Source organism: Gopherus flavomarginatus, chromosome 1, assembly GCF_025201925.1.
Source record: "Gopherus flavomarginatus isolate rGopFla2 chromosome 1, rGopFla2.mat.asm, whole genome shotgun sequence".
NCBI classification, from domain to species: Eukaryota; Metazoa; Chordata; order Testudines; family Testudinidae; genus Gopherus; species Gopherus flavomarginatus.
Window position 1 is genome coordinate 352,764,916 of NC_066617.1, and position 19,221 is coordinate 352,784,136.

At 40.5% G+C, this 19,221-nt stretch overlaps 1 protein-coding gene across 13 annotated transcripts in view; it reads left to right on the forward strand.

Annotated features, from left to right (window-relative positions):
- DLG2 (discs large MAGUK scaffold protein 2) overlaps window positions 1-19,221 on the forward strand; it is a 1,579,821-nt gene that overhangs the window by 996,834 nt on the left and 563,766 nt on the right. For all 13 annotated transcript variants that reach the window (XM_050940648.1, XM_050940534.1, XM_050940523.1 and 10 more), the window contains one exon: window positions 14,913-14,966. In XM_050940648.1, the coding sequence (XP_050796605.1) occupies window positions 14,913-14,966 (54 nt within the window). The remainder of the gene's footprint in view (window positions 1-14,912; window positions 14,967-19,221) is intronic.

Sequence of the window (19,221 nt, forward strand, 5' to 3'; positions counted from 1 at the left end):
AAAACCAACACCACATTGCTTAAATTGTCAAGATCTTGTAGAAAGTGCAGCCTGGTTGTTTGTTGTTTTTCTTGAGGATATTACTGAGTTGTCAAAAATTCTTCACAAAGTCTTCTCTTTCTGGCTGCTCGCTGCCCTCAAAAACAACCTGCAGATGACTGTGTTCTGATAGAAATGCAATATTTCACATGACATTGCTCTCCGAAATATTTCAAGAGAACATTTATGGTGTGTGGTGATGAATGTAATCCATACAGTTGAGCTCATTTATACTTTCATACCTGCCACACAGGATGCTGTGGATTTGTAAGTGGGCTGAGATAATTAACTACTTTACCGACACACAAATTAAAATACTTTCTATTTGCTACAGCCCAGGGCAGCTTGACTTTGAGTCTGTGGTAGATATTTAAAACCCATGCTTAATAATTTCACCTGTTGCCTATTATTATGACTTAAATAACCTTTCAGTAGGTTAAGTGAAGGGCATATGGCAAAATAACTTTATATATATATACACAATTAACCGGAAGAAGGCGTTAATATGACATTTCTTATGAACAGTACATCCCCCGGCTTTTCTCCTGCTGGCTGCCCAGTACTAACTTATTACTAAGGCTACGTTTTAGTCTCAGATATTTTTAGTAAAAGTCATGGACCGTAAACAAAAGTTCGTGGCCGGTGACCTGTCCATGACTTGTACTGTATACCCCTGACTAAATCTTGGGGGGTTGGGATCATCCCGGGCATGCTGCTGGTGCGGGGGATGATCTGGGGGGAGCAACCCAGGACTGCTGCTGGTTCTGGGGTGGGGAGGGGTTGGTGGGGCTGGCAGGCTCCCTAGCTGGCTCTGCTCAGGTCCCCGGAAGTGGCGACATGACCCTCCCTCAGCTCCTAGGCAGAGGTTCAGCCAGGCAGCTCTGCATGCTGCCTCTGCCCGAGTGCCGGCTCTGCAGCTCCTGTTTGCTGGGAACCACGGCCAATGGGAACTGCGAGTGCAGTGCTTTTGGGAGGAGGCAGCGCATGGAGCTGTCTGGCCATTCCTCCGCCTAGGAGCTGAGGGAGAGACATGTTGCTGCTTCTGGAGAGCCCCCCGAAGTAAGCACTGCCCGGAGCTCTCACCACTTCCTGTGCCCCAGCCCTGAGCACCCTCTTACACCCAAACTCTTGCTACTGCTGGGGGAGGGGGCTGCGGTGGTCTCAGACTGCACCAGCCGCTGCAGAAGTCCCGGAGGTCCCAGAAAGTCAACAGAATCTGAGACCTCTGTGACAAACTTGCAGCCCTACTTATTACTAATGTTGGCTACATATTATTCATTCTTTTGCCTGGAAAGCTTTGTAAAACTCTCTCCATTCTAAAGTCTACCACCTTCTTCTGCATTCTTATTTCTTCCCCTAAATCTGCTTTCTCAGATGTTGCACCACTTGTGTTGACTGGAAATAAGCCCCATTCTCTCAACCTTGCACTATTGCCAAGTACAAGTCAGCTCTAGTTGGCACTTGTTCAGTTATATTATTATTTCTGGTTTGCTGTGTAAGAAGTACAATATAACTGATTGGATACTGAAAGCAGATGTGTTTTATCCTTTGGAATTCTATTATATTGTAATAAATCCCCTATAATAGATCCTAATTCTGGCCAACTCATTTGCCTATTTCACTTTTAAATTTGCATTTCCTTTTGTTTATTATTCTGCCTTGATTTTAGTCTAATTCTTTTTTTTCATCTCCATGAAATTCCTGTTAGTAAAGGAACAAAGGTGACACTTAATCTTCAGGTACTTCAGGCTGTGAAAAATATAGCAAAACAGTATGTTGGGTTGTTGCTTTGAAAGTCTAGTACACCATTACCTTTAAAGATTACCAGCAAAAAGTAATGTCATGGGCAATGCAGCCTTTGATTTTGAAGAGATGAATATTTGTGGGGGAGGGATTCCTTCAGTCAGAAGCAGAGTTTTTATCTTCATTCACTGCAAGGCTGATTAATGCATTTTCTGTTTGATCCAGATGCATACTGAATAAATTAAAAATGAATATGTGATTTGTCACTGATTTTTTTTGTTTATAACTTTGATATAATTTCGACTGAATTAGTAAAAACAGAACAGTCTCACTGAAATAGAGAAGACATATTTAACAAGAACATAAAATGTAGACTGAAATAAAAGAAAACTCACACAGAATAGAAACATGGGTGAAATACTGGCTCCATTGAAGTCAATTGAAATTTTCTTATTGACTTCAGTTATACTGTGATTTTCACCCAAGAGGTTTTGCATCTGTTCCCGATATCAATCAATTACATATTCCAGAAGGGGCGCATTAGAACAAACATAAACTTGAAGATATTCCAAATTCTGGGGTATTTGACAGTGATGATGCAGTGGAAGATATATTTTCTATCACTCTATATTAATTTAAGATATGCAGGTGCTTTAATTATTTCTCCTATGAATTTCTCCCTATATGACATAATTTGCTGTCTTACAGTGATGGTGAACAGATTTGAAAATGTCTTTTGAATTATGCCTCTAATTGTTTTTGTTAAAAACCTCGGAGTTTTCAGCAAATGGACATAAAATGCATATATTTTATATATTTATATATACAAGCATATCTGAAATATTATCAAATCTTCAAGGCATTGTCCATTGGCATCCTATGGAAAAAATACTTTATGTGTGAGAGTGGGAGGGTGGCGGGGGGTTGGGGATTCACTTGCCTAGCCCAATTCTGGCTCCTCTAACAACCAATGGAGAAGCCCACTCTATGGGCCTTTCACCATTTAAAAGCCTCGTGATACATTTACACAGCAGATGGCAGTATGCCTTCCAGCGTAGGTAGCAAGACTCACTCTAGGATTGCTCAAGCTAGCACATAAAAATAGCAGTGTGGACATTTATGGCTCCAGCAGAGACTCGGGCTAGTAATGGGAGACATGAAAAGTCAAATTATTTTTTTTAAACTGCCCTCCCTATGAATTTTGGCCCTAGTTATGTGCATAGTTTGCCTGTATGATAATTCGGCCCTGAAGCTAGTGCATGTCTGTCTACCCCCACTGGGAGCCATGTTCCCAGCTGCAGTGTAAACATGCCCTGGAAATCAGAGGGCATTATGACTGATTGCAGAAGCTAAAAATATGTTAAAGAAAGGGCCATTCTTGTTATTGTTTATGTAATGAAAAAGTATGTTAGACAAACATACTTTTAATAGACAATATTGTATTGTACATTAACTTGATGTACTATTCTGTAAAACACCTTTCTGTTGCCTGAACAAATAATAAAAATTATGGAACAATAAAATAAAATGCTTAGAATACACCTCTTTAAAAATGATTGTATTAATGGATTTGTCAGTTTTGATTACTTTGGTGATATTTAGATAACTTCTTCCAGTAGGGATTTTTTGCCACTTGAATATTTGCAGTGCCAAATCAGATTTTTTCCAGCATGCATCATCTTGCATTAATTTTTTTTATAAGCTACATGAAAACTTCAACTTCATTATCAGGTGTCAAGATTTTGATGTGATACATCTCTAAAGAAACCATACTGCATGTATTCCTACTCTGTAGATCATGGGACTCAGGTTCCTGGATTCAAGAAAGCAACTAAACGGGTGCTTAAGTTTAACCACCCATGTTTAAGTGCCATTGATTTTTCAAAACAACTTGAGCATGCATTCAAAGACCTGGTCCACACTACAGCATTAAATCGATTTAAACAGCGTTAAATCGATTTAACGCTGTACCCGTCCACACTACAAGGCACTTTAAATCGATTTTAAGGGCTCTTAAAATCGATTTCTGTACTCCTCCCCAACGAGAGGAGTAACCCTAAAATCGATATTACTATATCGATTTAGGGTTAGTGTGGACGGAAATCGAAGTTACTGCTCTCATTCTTTTAATGAGCTACCCAGAGTGCACCGCTCCGGAAATCGATGGTAGTCTAGGACCATGGACGCACACCACCGAATTAATGTGCCCTAGTGTGGATGCGTAAAATCGATTTTATAAAACCAGTTTTATAAAACCGGTTTTAATAATTTCAATTTTGTGCTGTAGTGTAGACATGGCCAAAGTTAAGCGTGTGTTTAAGCATCCTTCCTGAATGGGTCCCTAATAATGCAGGATCATGGCCTAGGGATGCCTTAGTACATTGAGGCCCTAGTGTGTGAACCAATTTCTCTCACACTAGCCTGCTGAGACACAGTGGTCAGAAACCCGTGTGATTCTCACTACCGGGTTTGATTTAAGTTCCCTAACTTAAGGCAAACAGATCTACTCTTCTGTGTGCCTAGGAAGCGGAAATCCTGAGAGTTAGTCAACTAAAATCTTATTGTTGATTATGTGGAGCAGAATTATAGACATATCATAATTATATCTCCTATTCTTCAGCACTTCTTCTTTTGACATTTTTATGCCCTTCACTGAATCAGATATTGGATATAAAGTTACTGCTATTATGTTAATCATTGCTAAATTAAGCCACTATCAGGCAATACCAGAAGAAGAGGGACTTTGACTATATAAAGATTGGTTTGGTTTGGGTTTTTTTGAGAAACTATTCCCATTGGCATCTTGCTGATCTGGATGGAGATGTCAGTTTCTGCCAAGATCCAAATTTATTCATGATAGATAATGTCACAGCTAATAGCTTTTTATAAAAATTGGAAAATTATATTTAAAAAAAAATTAAAAGTGGAAATAAATTTCAAATATACACATTCTGTAATAACTTTGAGATACATTATTTAGTTTAACTTGTAATGGCTTTATATGGAGGCTGCATTATACATTACATTTCCTTACATTTGATAAGGAAAGGCCTTGAGGCTTTCTTGAGGCACTTTTCTTCTACTCTGCCAGTGACTATCTGATAGCAATATACAATAACAAGTTACTTTTTTCTGTTTCACATCTATATATAGAAATCTGGAGCACAATTCTGTGGTAAACAGGTTAAACTCAATATATATTTTAGACTGAAAGTTTAAATTCTGGAGTCTTGATCTGTATATTTAAATTAGAATTGTGTGTGTGTGGCAACACATGCACACACAAGTAATTCTCAATCTGTGCATGTGGTTGCTTGCACCCTTTCTCTGCTAGAGTGTATGTATGTATTTTAGCTCTTACATTTCTGAGAAAAACCTTGAAAAAGTGAACTGAGTTTAAACTAATGCAGTGTTGTCTTTCTGTAGGCCTGAGACCTGTTCAACCCTGTCCGCCCCCCTATCCCCTCCCCCCCCCCCACATATTAAAGCAGCTTTAGGTGAAACTCAGGGAATTTAGTAGGGAAGGTGTGGGGGTGCCTGAATTGACTGTTTCACACCTTGAGCCCTGGCTAGAGCATAAGGGGTGCCCTAAATTGAGCAGGTAACATTTCTGAGGCTTCAAACAGCCTGAAACAATAAAACTGAGAGTTGTAAAGTGTCCCATTCATCGCCATTGTGTTGGCTCTGAGACCTAATGATGATGATTGTATTCATTTGTGTATTCACTTGTCCCATACCCAATTGCCAGAAATGTCATCTTTCTTCCCTGTCTCTTCCCTGTTAAATGCATGCATCGTTCACACAAAACTGCAACATACTGGAAATTGACTATGCATGGTCAGTGTCTCTGTTTAAAAAACAACAACAAAACCTACTCAGAAACTGAGAAATTCAAAAATTATATATATATGTATCATTATCTTAGTCCCAGTTCCACTATCAATTTTTGAGTCCAGTACTTCAAAAGCCATCTAATCAGACATAGTGCTTATTACTATAATTATACCATGTTCACTCCTGTGGATTGCTCTTAGAGTAAGCATTCCATGGGACTATTTCTGGTAACAAGTGCTTTGACTGGTAGTAAACTCTTTGTGTGGAAAACATATTTATCATATTTTCTTTGTTTCACGGGTGAAAATAAACTTCTTAGATGGATCACTTATAGACATGGATGAGGCTTTTTTTAAACAACTAACAAAATCATCCAAAGCCCAAGATTTGGTGGTGATGGGGACTTCAACTATCCAGATATATGTTGGGAAAATAACACCACAGGGCACAGACTATCCAATAAGTTCCTGGACTGCATTGCAGACAACTTTTTATTTCAGAAGGTTGAAAAAGCTACTGGGGGGAAGCTGTTCTAGACTTGATTTTAACAAATAAGGAGGAACTCATTGAGAATTTGAAAGTAGAAGGAAGCTTGGGTGAAAGTGATCATGAAATCATAGAATTTGCAATTCTAAGGAAGGGTATAAGGGAGTACAGCAAAATAGAGACAATGGATTTCAGGAAGGTGTATTTTGGTAAACTCAGAGAGCTGATAGGTAAGGTCCCATGGGAATCAAGACTGAGGGGAAAAACAACTGAGGAGAGTTGGCAGTTTTTCAAAGGGACGCTATTAAGGGCCCAAAAGCAAGCTATTCCGATGGGTAGGGAAGATAGAAAATGTGGCAAAAGACCACCTTGGCTTAACCACAAGATCTTGCATGACCTACAAAATAAAAAGTCATATAAAAAATGGAAACTAGGTCAGATTACAAAGGATGAATATAGGCAAACACCACAGGAATGCAGGGGCAAGATTAGAAAGGCAAAGGCACAAAATGAGCTCAAACTAGCTATGGGAATAAAGGGAAACAAGAAGACTTTTTATCAATACTTTAGAAGCAAGAGGAAGACCAAGGACAGGGTAGGCCCACTGCTCATTGAGGAGGGAGAAACAGTAACAGGAAACTTGGAAATGGCAGAGATGCTTAATGACTTTTGTTTCAGTCTTCACTGAGAAGTCTGAAGGAATGTCTAACATAGTGAATGCTTATGGGAAGGGGGTAGGCTTAGAAGATAAAATAAAAAAAGAGCAAGTTAAAAATCACTTAGAAAAGTTAGATGCCTGCAAGTCACCATGGCCTGATGAAATGCATCCTAGAATACTCAAGGAGTTAATAGAGGAGGTATCTGAGCCTCTAGCTATTATCTTTTGAAAGTCATGGGAGACGGGAGAGATTCCAGAAGACTGGAAAAGGGCAAATATAGTGCCCATCTATAAAAAGGGAAATAAAAGCAACCCAGGAAACTACAGACCAGTTAGTTTAACTTCTGTGCCAGGGAAGATAATGGAGCAAGTAATTAAAGAAATCATCTGCAAACACTTGGAAGGTGGTAAGGTGATAGGGAATAGCCAGCATGGATTTGTAAAGAACAAATTGTGTCAAACCAATCTGATAGCTTTCTTTGATAGGATAACGAGCCTTGTGGATAAGGGAGAAGTGGTGGATGTGGTATACCTAGACTTTAGTAAGGCATTTGATACGGTCTTGCATGATATCCTTATCGATAAACTAGGCAAATACAATTTAGATGGGGCTACTATAAGGTGGGTGCATAACTGGCTGGATAACCGTACTCAGAGAGTAGTTGTTAATGGCTCCCAGTCCTGCTGGAAAGGTATAACAAGTGGGGTTCCGCAGGGGTCTGTTTTGGGACCGGTTCTGTTCAATATCTTCATCAACGATTTAGATGTTGGCATAGAAAGTACGTTTATTAAGTTTGCGGACAATACCAAACTGGGAGGGATTGCAACTGCTTTGGAGGACAGGGTCAAAATTCAAAATGATCTGGACAAATTGGAGAAATGGTCTGAGGTAAACAAGATGAAGTTCAATAAAGATAAATGCAAACTGCTCCACTTAGGAAGGAACAATCAGTTTCACACATACAGAATGGGAAGAGACTGTCTAGGAAGGAGTATGGCAGAAAGAGATCTAGGGGTCATAGTGGACCACAAGCTTAATATGAGTCAACAGTGTGATACTGTTGCAAAAAAAGCAAACGTGATTCTGGGATGCATTAACAGGTGTGTTGTAAACAAGACATGAGAAGTCATTCTTCCGCTCTACTCTGCGCTGGTTAAGCCTCAACTGGAGTATTGTGTCCAGTTCTGGGCACCCATTTCAAGAAAGATGTGGAGAAATTGGAGAGGGTCCAGAGAAGAGCAACAAGAATGATTAAAGGTCTTGAGAACATGACCTATGAAGGAAGGTTGAAAGAATTGGGTTTGTTTAGTTTGGAAAAGAGAAGACTGAGAAGGGACATGATAGCAGTTTTCAGATAACTAAAAGGGTGTCATCAGGAGGAGGGAGAAAACTTGTTCACCTTAGCCTCTAATGATAGAACAAGAAGCAATGGGCTTAAACTGCAGCAAGGGAGATTTAGGTTGGATATTAGGAAAAAGTTCCTAACTGTCAGGGTAGTTAAACACTGGAATAAATTGCCTAGGGAGGTTGTGGAATCTCCATCTCTGGAGATATTTAAGAGTAGGTTAGATTAATGTCTGTCAGGGATGGTCTAGACAGTATTTGGTCCTGCCATGAGGGCAGGGGACTGGACTCGATGACCTCTCAAGGTCCCTTCCAGTCCTCGAGTCTATGAGTCTATGTTATGAGTCTAACTAAAATTATTCATGAGAACTCAGATGCTAGCCTTAGCAAATTCCTTCATCTGGTGCTGTTTTGTGGGTCTGGGGAGTTCAGTCTTGTAACATGGAAACAGAAAAGGTTCTATCAGCTTTATTCTTGCACATTTTGAATGTCACCCTGGCTGGTATCGCTCCTGCAGAATATCTTGTGTTTGCAGCCACTGTTGCCTGTGTTGATGTTTCTGTATCCTTAATCACTAGTTTTCTTCATTTAAGTAGTTTGTCTGGAACACAATACGCTATTATTACAACAAATAGCGTCCTCTGAAAAGTAATTGAGAGAGCGAGAAAAGAAAGCAAAAGCTAAGTCTCTTTTCTTCTTTCAGTGAATTCTTGGAGCCAGTAAGTTCTATTAGGAACAAAGAGACCATGATTTTCTAAACACAAAGGACATTGAAGCATTTGTGGATGTTACACATGTTACTACTGGCCATTAGAAATCCTGCACTAGTTTACTTGAAGACATTATATATTCATTGAATCAGATATTAAATCTGTTTGAGTGCTGGGCTACCACAACCAAAACATTTTAATGAAGAATGACATCCATGGCATGTGGAAGAAAAGTGACAGATGAAACTCTTCAGCAGATCTTGTCAGTGTTGAAAGTGGATCAGAATAAGAGATATTGATGGTATTTAAGAGCTAATGGGCGTGAGCCATGAGTCCCAAATCTTTCTCCAGTGTCCAGATTCGTAACAGTTGTGTCACAGTAGATTGCCAAGATGCTGAAGGTTGAGGTGTAAGAAATTGGAAAGAATGTGCAGGATAGATCTTGGATAGTTCTAGGGTCTTGCTCATCATTGTCCATGAAGGTATCAGTGCCTTGCTAAGCCTAAACAAACCATCTCAACTTGACAAAATTAAATATGCATATCAGACCTCAGATCAATTCACTTAAAGCTATTGTCAGGGCAACAGCATCTCTAGATTAAGGGTCACATACCTGTCACCGTATTCAGTGGTGGTCTCCTTTCCACATCTTTTGATGATATAGACGCTAAACCATGTGGCTGCATTTTGGTGTGACCCCAGCCAGGGATGTTCCTAGGGGAGTTCGGGTCCCGGGACAAAAGTGCCAAGTTTCTGTCTGCCAAGGGAGTGCTCCGCCCAGGCCCCACCCTCACTCCATCCCTTCCACCCCTTTGGTATATTGCATTATGCCCCAGGACTAAACAGAACTGGAAATGCTGTGTGTTCTGAATAGAATTAAAATTAGTTAAAAACAGACAATATATTAATTAACACTGTATCTAAACCAAGGCCAACCAAGCTAAAACTAGTACTCAGACTGGAATCAGAGTTCATCTTGCCTGATGAGTATAAGCATAGCATACAATATTTAGAGAAGGTCAATTAATGAGGGTGGGATCTGAGTTACTACAGAGAATTTTTTCCTGGGTGTCTGGCTGGTGAGTCTTGCCCACGTGCTCAGGGTTTAGCTGATCACCATATTTGGAGTCGGGAAGGAATTTTCCTCCAGGGCAGATTGGCAGAGGCCCTGGAGGTTTTTCATCTTCCTCTGCAGTGTGGGGCACAGGTCACTTGCTGGAGGATTCTCTGCACCTTGAAGTCTTTAAACCATGATTTGAGGACTTCAGTGGCTCAGACATAGGTTAGGGGTTTGTTACAGGATTGAGTGGGGGAGATTCTGCAGCCTGCGTTGTGCAGGAGGTCAGACTAGACAATCATATTGGTCCCTTCTGACCTTAAAGTCTATGACTCTCTGAGGATGCTGTACAGAAAAAATGCTCATGAACAAGACTGTGTAGCTTTGTGCTCTCCCTGGTAATGGTTCAGGTTTATTTTACTATGCTTTCTAATAGCACCAAAGGCATTAAGATGACAGACAACCTGACTGACTGGAGCTGGAAATTCCTGAGTATATTTATGGGAGGAATGTCTCCTATGTTCATGTCCTAAAAAAACTTCTATCTCCTCTTTTCCAATATTTTTCCCAACTGTTTGATACCAATCGAGTACTGCAGCTGTAAGTATGCTGTCTTGGCTTCCAAGTACTGGTATAGTCTGGGTGGAAGCAGTTTCTGCAGTCAGTCAGTGAGAGGAAAAGGTCCTTTTCAGGTGCAGCAGGGATGAAGCAGTAAGTTGACATCAGTCTTGATAGATAGTGGAATCAAAAATTAAATATCTAGATGAGGAACAAGATTAAGAGGAGACATAAGAGGGAAAGTGTTCTGGAAATGTCTGGGTTGATTTAACTTTTCCTAACCCCTGAATCGATTCAATATGCTTCTCTGTCACTGTCTCTAAAATCCAGTACCGAGAGTACTGGAACCCTAATAATCCCTCTGTCCTAAAGGAGTCCCTTTGTTATATTAACTCCTTAGTGGAGTTCATCCTGCTGAGCAGGAGGTTGCCAGTAGAAGTAGTGCATTTTTGAAACTCCAGGACTAACTGTTCATTATTAAAATATAATAGTTCTTAGCACTTATCTGCTACTTATCATCTGTTGATTTCAGCATCTTTTGCAAAGGCAAATAAGAATCACAAGATCCATTTTATAACTTAGGAAACCCAGGCAGAGCAGTTAGGTGACTTGCCTAAGGTCACACAGCAAGTCAAGTGGCAGAATTGGGAATAGAACCAGACATCTTTTGTTTCCTTGTCTCAATCCTTATCTGCTAGAAAACACTGGAGGCATAGTCATTTTGAAAGGCAAGATTCTTCTCCTCTCCAGGGCCGGCTCCAGGCCCCAGCGTGCCAAGTGCGTGCTTGGGGTGGCATGCCGCGGAGGGCGCTCTGCCGGTTGCCAGGAGGGCGGCAGGCGGCTCCGGTGGACCTCCTGCAGGCGTCCCTGCGGAGGGTCTGCCGGTCCCGCAGCTCCCGTGGAGCATCCGCAGTCACGCCTGCGGGAGGTCCACCAGAGCCACGGGACCGGCGGACCCTCCGCAGGAATGCCAGCGGGAGATCCACCAGAACTGCGGGACCGGCGAGCGGCAGAGCGCTCCCCACGGCGTGCCCTGCTCCTCTCAATAGCAGGATCAGTGAAGGAAGTGTGCAATGAGAGGGCAGGACCATGTCCCAGATAGCTAAGGTTACATTATCAAAACACAAGAATCCCCATGTTTTGAGGCCCAGGTGGCTTGATATCCATTGGACCTGCAACTTGGAGTGAAAAATAAGAGGAACAGACCCCAACAAACAAGCCATCCCCCCACTTTGGAGTCTTTTGGGTTTTATATCTATCTCTCATCACTTATCATGTGCTATCCATGGAAAATTCCAGAGGTCCTTTCACCTAAAATGCTTTCAGATATCATTCTCTTGAGTTGTCTGGAAAGTATTTGCATAGTGCAGGCGCTTATCTTTCAACAGTTTGTGCACCTATCAACAGAGGTCCTAAAACAAGACTGTGACAGACCCAGGCCAGTGGGGTACAGGAGTCTGGTAGAGGGCAAATATATTGGTCACTGGATGAATAGTTTTCTGTTCCGTGAGTGACCAGAGCAGGGGCTGCACTAGCGTAATCAGGAACCTGCTAGAACCAATTAAGGCAGACAGGCTGACTAGATCACCTGCAGCCAGTCAAGGCACTTGGGTTTAAAAAGGAGCTCACACCAGTCAGGTGAGGAGGAGCCAGCGGAGAGGAAGGCGTGTGAGGAGCTGGGAGCAAGAGGCATAAGAAGCAGAGAGTGAGAGGTTGTGCTGCTGGAGGACTAAGGAGTACAAGCATTATCAGACATGAGGAGGAAGGTCCTGTGGTGAGGATAAAGAAGGTGTTCGGAGGAGGCCATGGGGAAGTAGCCCAGGGAGTTGTAGCTGTCATGCAGCTATTACAAGAGGCACTATAGACAGCTGCAAGCCACAGGGCCCTGGGCTGGAACCTGGAGTAGAGGGTGGGCCTGGGTTCCTCCCAAACCTCTCAACTCCTGATCAGACACAGGAGAAGCTGATCCAGACTGTGGGGAAGATCACTGAGGTGAGCAAATCTGCCAATAAGCGCAGGACCCACCAAGGTAGAGGAGGAACTTTGTCACAAGGACCAAGCAAGTTCTTTATGGATGGACATGTTCCATTGTCATTTCAGGTTACATGATTACAGGAGCAGTTGAGGGGTTCGCCAAAGAAATTCCAAGTCCTTAACTAATCTTATTTTATAATGTCCGTACGCGTCTTCATCACTTGCATTGTTTTCCTGCTGAGAAACCTTAAAAGTATTGTCTGAAAAATGAATACATTGCTGCAATTTTTGTAATTAAGGCCTGAGTTACTTGCAAGAGTGGAGAAGTAATGAGAAAAATATGGGCTGCTGATTGATTCCTGCACCTTAACAAATATTGCTTGATTAGGGAATGACAAGGCATTTTAATTCTGGAGATAACTGTAAATAATAAAAGAGCTGAGGAAACTATGCTAGATTTATTTTGCCCTGACTATCTGCTCTTAAGGTTAATCAATATGGAGAAGTAAAACCAGGATTTCAGTGAAATCTAAAGGTTGACAGAGACACCAGTATTATCTTGAAAACCATCTTTTTTCTATTTATAATATAGACATAAGAATTGAATTGAACATTGTCAAGGTTCCTCTCCCACTCTGAACTTTAGGGTACAGATGTGGGGACCTGCATGGACACTTCTAAGCTTAATTACTGGCTTAGATTTGGTAACACTGCCACTATCCAGAAATTTCAGTGTCTGGAACACTTCCTGTCCCCCCAAAACCTTCCCCTCCCTGGGCAGCCTTGAGAGGTTTTTCACCAAGTTCCTGGTGAACACCGATCCAACCCCTTGGATCTTAACACAAGGTGAATTTAACCATCCCCCCCACCAATTCCTAGTGAGTCCAGATTCAATCCCCTTGGATCTTAAAACAAGGAAAAATCAATCAGGTTCTTAAAAAGAACGCTTTTAATTAAAGAAAGAAAGGTAAAAATCATCTCTGTAAAATCAGGATGGAAAATGCTTTACAGGGTAATCAGATTCATATAGCCCAGAGGAACCCCCTCTAGCCTTAGGTTCAAAGTTACAGCAAGCAGAGGTAAAATCCTCTCAGCAAAAAGGAACATTTACAAGTTGAGAAAACAAAAATAAGACTAACTCACCTTGCCTGGCTGTTGCTTACAAGTTTGAAACATGAGAGACTGATTCAGAAAGATTTGGAGAGCCTGGATTGATGTCTGGTCCCTCTTAGTCCCAAGAGCGAACAACCCCCAAAACAAAGAGCACAAACAAAAGACTTCCCTCCACCAAGATTTGAAAGTATCTTGTCCCCTTATTGGTCCTCTGGTCATGTGTCAGCCAGGTTTACTGAGCTTCTTAACCCTTTACAGGTAAAAGAGACATTAACCCTTAACTATCTGTTTATGACAAACATTCGTGAAAGTTCAAGTTAAGTTGCAGGTAGACATGGAAGGTCTGTATTTTTAAACTCAGTGGTTACACATTATAAATCTTTCCTGCATGACCTATAACTGAAATTATAACAATCTAAATGAAAAAGATTCTCAATCTTGTATATATTACTTTAAGCTAACTAAAGCTACTGAGGGCCAGCGAGGATAACTGGATGAAAGGTAGTCACAGAGAATGTCTATTTTCAGATATTTAGGAAGTGGTTTTTAATATCAAACCATAGAATATGTAATAGATGAAGACAAGTCATCAGCTGAATTGCACCTACTTCAGAGTACCAAAATATGTGTCTTGTTCTCAGTGTATTCCCTGTGATTGAACAATTGTATAATGGGAAATAATTTTAGCAAATGTTAAATGTGGTTGCATATAACTTATAATTTCTTTTTAGATGGAAGTATTTCTCCTACATCATGAAATTGAAAGGTTAAAAACCATGTGGTTACATGAAAGCATTTGAATTACTGCATCAATGCCCTTTTTTTTCAGTAGGGGGGTAGGGTGACTGCTTCTTGGGCTGTGAAATGCTAGTATAAGAACGGTACTTGATGGTAGAGCTGTGCTCAGTGCTTCTAGTGAAACTCGAAACTGCTTGAAACTTGCCTGGTTGTGGGTTCCATCATTAACTTTAGATTCATTTTGCTCAGGTGCAAGACTTGGAGTGTGTACACAATGGGAGTTGAAACAAACAAACTCATGTTTATATAGAGCCCTGAGACCCCAGAACTCCCCATTTCATACAATACTAACCAGTAAATGTCGACCTCTTGTGCAGTTAGAGCCTAATCCAAAAACCATTGAAGTTAATGGAAAGATTCCTATTGACTTGGTGGACTTTAGATCAGGTTCTTTGGGCACAATCCGGCAAGGTACTGAGTACCTTCTCCTGACCTCAAATGCCAGTGAATTAGGAGATACCCAGGGCACATACCATTGTTCCTTGAGCATTCAAGGGAGGTGAGGGTGCTAGCTCTGAATTTCATGTTACTGTGATTTGAATATTTAATAGTTTCAAGAATTTAAATTTGTTTCCCCCCCCTTTCTTTTTCTTTCAGGCTAGTCCCGCCCCTATAATTGTCAACACAGACACCTTGGACACAATTCCCTATGTAAGTATGATATTTTGTTTCCTCTTTTTGTAAACAGTTGAACTCACAGCTTGGTCTATCTTGATTTCCCACCCACCCCCCATAAAATTCTCTTCACTGCATTATCAGATACACAAAACATTAGTCAAATTATGCACAGAATTTTTCTTTAAATATATTGTTTCTATTTTTTTTAAATGTTAAACGGATTGTGTGGTTTAATTCTTTCCCAGTTGCACAGATTAGGGAAGGTAATAAAGTCTGGAGACATACAGTGCAAAGTAGTAATTCACATACAGAATTTTTCTGAGCAACAAAGTTTTAACAAATCAAAACTAACTTTCTTTTGAAAAATATTGTGGATTTATTGTGACTTTCCCTTTTCCCAGTGCAGCTGTAAAACTTGACGAGTTTTATTTGCAGATCAGCAAATATTACTAATACCAAGAGTTTTTGTTTTGATTTGGGATTATTTTTTTTCTGAAAAAATTTCCAGCTATATATGTCTGTGTCTGAATTTCTAGTATCAGATGGAGGGGAAACATATTGTCTCAACCCTTCATCTGTTTATCTGTATGTCTTTTTTGAGATTGGAGGCATTTTAGGGTGTTTCTGTACAGCACCTAGCATGTGCTGGGCATTGCTGTCAGATAGGTAAAAGTTACTATTACTTAATAGGAATGTTATTTTATTTTTTAAAAATAGAAAAATTAATGCTCAATTTTTAGCCTTACTCTTTTGTAAAGAGCTTTTCGGAGGTTACCTTGTGTTGTTAACAAACAGTGGTGATACGCTCAGATTCCAGAAAGTATTTCACTGTAACAAATGCATTTTTCCAAGATCTAACAAAGTCAGTTCTTACTGTATAAGTCTCTCAGACTGGAATCAATTTTGGGTTCAAAGCGGCTACCTGCATTTTGTATCCACTCATGCAAACAATATCCTCACACCCAACACTACAGGGAAAATTTAAAAATGAGCAGTGGCAACACGGCAGGGAATATATTCTTTCAGCTCAGCATACAGAACCAATCTATAATGAAGGAGAGTACAGAACACAAACACACAAAATAATAAAACCAACATACATTGTGCAATGTGTGCAAGTAAAGAAAAAACAAGCAAATTTCAAAGTGGCTACACTGAAGGATTGTTCTGGTTTTGTCCTAACTTATTAGTTAACATCCTATTTCTGATCCTTTTTTTCCACTTTGGAAAATAAGGGCTGTATAAACCCAGAGGAGTTCAGAATTGACCCTGATGGACCTTTTATTTTTTTAGTTAAAGAACGTGTTAGTCAAACTGAGACTAGTTCAGAAACCTAAAGTTGTCTTGCAGTTATGCTGTAATTCCAGTGTACTTATTACAGGAGAGCAAAGGGGCCAGAATTACTTTATCGGTAAAATTTTGCACAATTTTTACAGTTCTTCATTTCACCTTTCCAAATGTCAGTGTTATCCAAATTTTGAATATACCATCATTTGTATTTCTTGCACTTGAATGGAAATCCTAATAGCATATAGCATGCAGCTACAGAATGTCTTTGCTTGTTTTATTTTTTGCAATTGCTCATTCAAAATTACAAAATTTCATTCAAATCTGAATTCATCTGAAATTCAGTGCCAGTCTAGTAGCATAAGAACCTGTGCATTAATTATAGTTATATCTCTGTAATATATGAAGTTTGTTCAAACATCTGTGACTAAATAGGCACATTTTAACATCAAACTATCGTTCATGTTCGAAAAGCAGCTGTTAATGAACTCAGTAATTATAAACAAAGCACAAAACAAATAAATCTCCAAACCTTAAATGGGCAACAGTTTAGAAATTCTTCATTGTCTGTGAATATTAATAATAGGTAGGGCTCATAACACTGTCTATTATTAAGGTTGCCCAACACTTCCCATTATAGACCCTCTTTTCAGCTGCTTTTGTGTGGCAAATGCTAACTGTTTAGGCAAAAATGTCCCCCCTCACAGTTTGCTATCTCCCCAGACTCCCTTCCAGCCTCACTCATTCTTTGTTACCTGCCTCCCCTACCCCACTTGGGCCTAGGGTTGCCAACTTTCTACTTGCACAAAATCCAACACCTTTGCCCCTCCCTCTGCCCCACCCCTTCTCTGAGGCCTTGCCCCTGCTAACTCCATCCTCTGTCGCTCGTTCTCCCCACCCTCACTCACTCGTTCATTTTCACTGGGTTGACTCAGGGATTTGGGGTGCAAGCTGCAGTGTGGAGCCAGAAATGAGGCGTTCGGGGTGCAGAAGGGGGCTCCAGGAGAGGGGGTTGAACTGAGGGGTTTGGAGTATGGGAGGGAACTCCGGGCTGAGGCAGGGGGTTGGGATGCGGGAGGGTATGGGCTCTGGTGTGGGGCCAGGGATGAGGGATTTGGGGTGAAGGAGGGTGCTCCAGGTTGGGTCAAGGGGTTAGGCTGCGGACGGTGGGGTTTGAGGCCTCTTGGCAGAAAGTGAAGATCATGTAGGATAATGACTGGTGATAAAGAACATACCTAAAGATTCTCACATTTTGATTCTAATTCAACAAGTTACTTAAGCACATGCCTAACTTTAAGCATGTGAGTAGTGCCCTTGTCAATAGGCATGTTTTTATGTGACTTGATGAATTAGAGCCCTTGTGCCTAATGCAACATTACAAAGTTTAAATATGAACGCTGTCGCTGTTTCTTGTTAGCCATTTGTTACTTATTATAAATTCTGGCCTTTTATAGCATGTAGAGTCCCCCAAAAACTATCAGGACCCTATTGTGTAAGATGCTGGAAAAAGTAGTAAAGAAAAAATTTAGGGCCCAAATCCTTCAAAAACTTACACGTATGAGTAGTTTAATTAAGAAGCTGTTTATTCCAAAATGCCTTTGTCCCACTGCTTGATATTATGTTGTTACATGTCCACACTGATTTTTTTTTTTTACTACCCCCTGATTTTTACAGAGAATTTGGGGCTACTCAAAACCTTAATAAAAGTATATTTCTATTACTTTAGTTTCATTGAGACATAACACTTGTAAAGGCCTGATCTGATGCTTTTGGAATCAGTGGGAAGGCTCCAATGGGCTTTGGATCAGACCCAGAGTACACAGGAACTCTTTTCGTTTCTTTTTTTCTACCAGAAGTATTTCTCAGGGCAATAAGAACTAATGAGCTGACCAGAAGCAGACTTTGTCTTTTTACCCATCAAGACAATGATTGATCTAGGAAGAGAACTCTCTAGGAGATGTGATAGTATCTCTCTAAAGCTTATTTGCCCTGAAACACAACTAGGTTCTTTTTATAGCTTCCTATTGTCACTAAAAAATGTTGCAAATGATGTTTCTTCTCTCAAACTGTTTATGGCAGCATATTCTCGGAGGGTGATGAAATGCATGTGCCTTTCAGTGAATGAACTTTTCTTGTAACAATTACTGTGGAACATAAAAGGAATTTTGAGGAACTAGTAATATACATTTTGATACTACTTCAGGAGGTGGGAGGAGATGTGGCAATTTTGCCATAAGCAGATATCAGAAGCTTTAAGATTCGTTCTTTTAATACACCTCTACCCCGATATAACACAAATTTGCATATAACGTGGTAAAGCAGCGCTTCGGGAGGGGGGCAGGGGGGCTGCGCACTCTGGCAGATCAAAGCAAGTTCGATATAATGCGGTTTCACCTAAAACACGGTAAGATTTTTTTGGCTCCCGAGGACAGCGCTATATCAGGGTAGAGGTGTACCAGTTTTATCATTTAGACAGATGAACTATGTTTTCTTTCAGTTAGGATATTAGTTGTAAAAAAAGTAAGAATATTTAATGTCTACCTCTTGGAGCCCCTCCATGCAGATTTAAATCCAAATCTTTGGGTGGTGCTGACCAATATTGTCTCGTTGTTTCCTTGTAACACCCCCTCACCCGCCGCAGCTGTCTGTCTGCATTTTTCTGTTGTCTCTTTGGGGCAGGGTCCATATTTTGTTTATGTGGGACCTAGAACAGCAGAGTCCTTGACCATGACTAAGGATCCTAGTCACGGTAATACAAATAAATAATAACTTTCATGGTGTTTATACCTGCCCAAGCACCTATAATTCTGGCATTGGAATTGCAGTAGTAGATGATAGGTATTTTCAGATGTATAATGCTATTCCTACAAGTTCACAGTCTTCCTAAGGTTTTCTGGTGAAAATGACTCAAACACTTTGGGATCGTTTGTGGGTGGGTACTGGTAAAGACATAGGTATGAAAATCCACACTGTGAGAAATCTGGGCACCGTGATGTTTGCA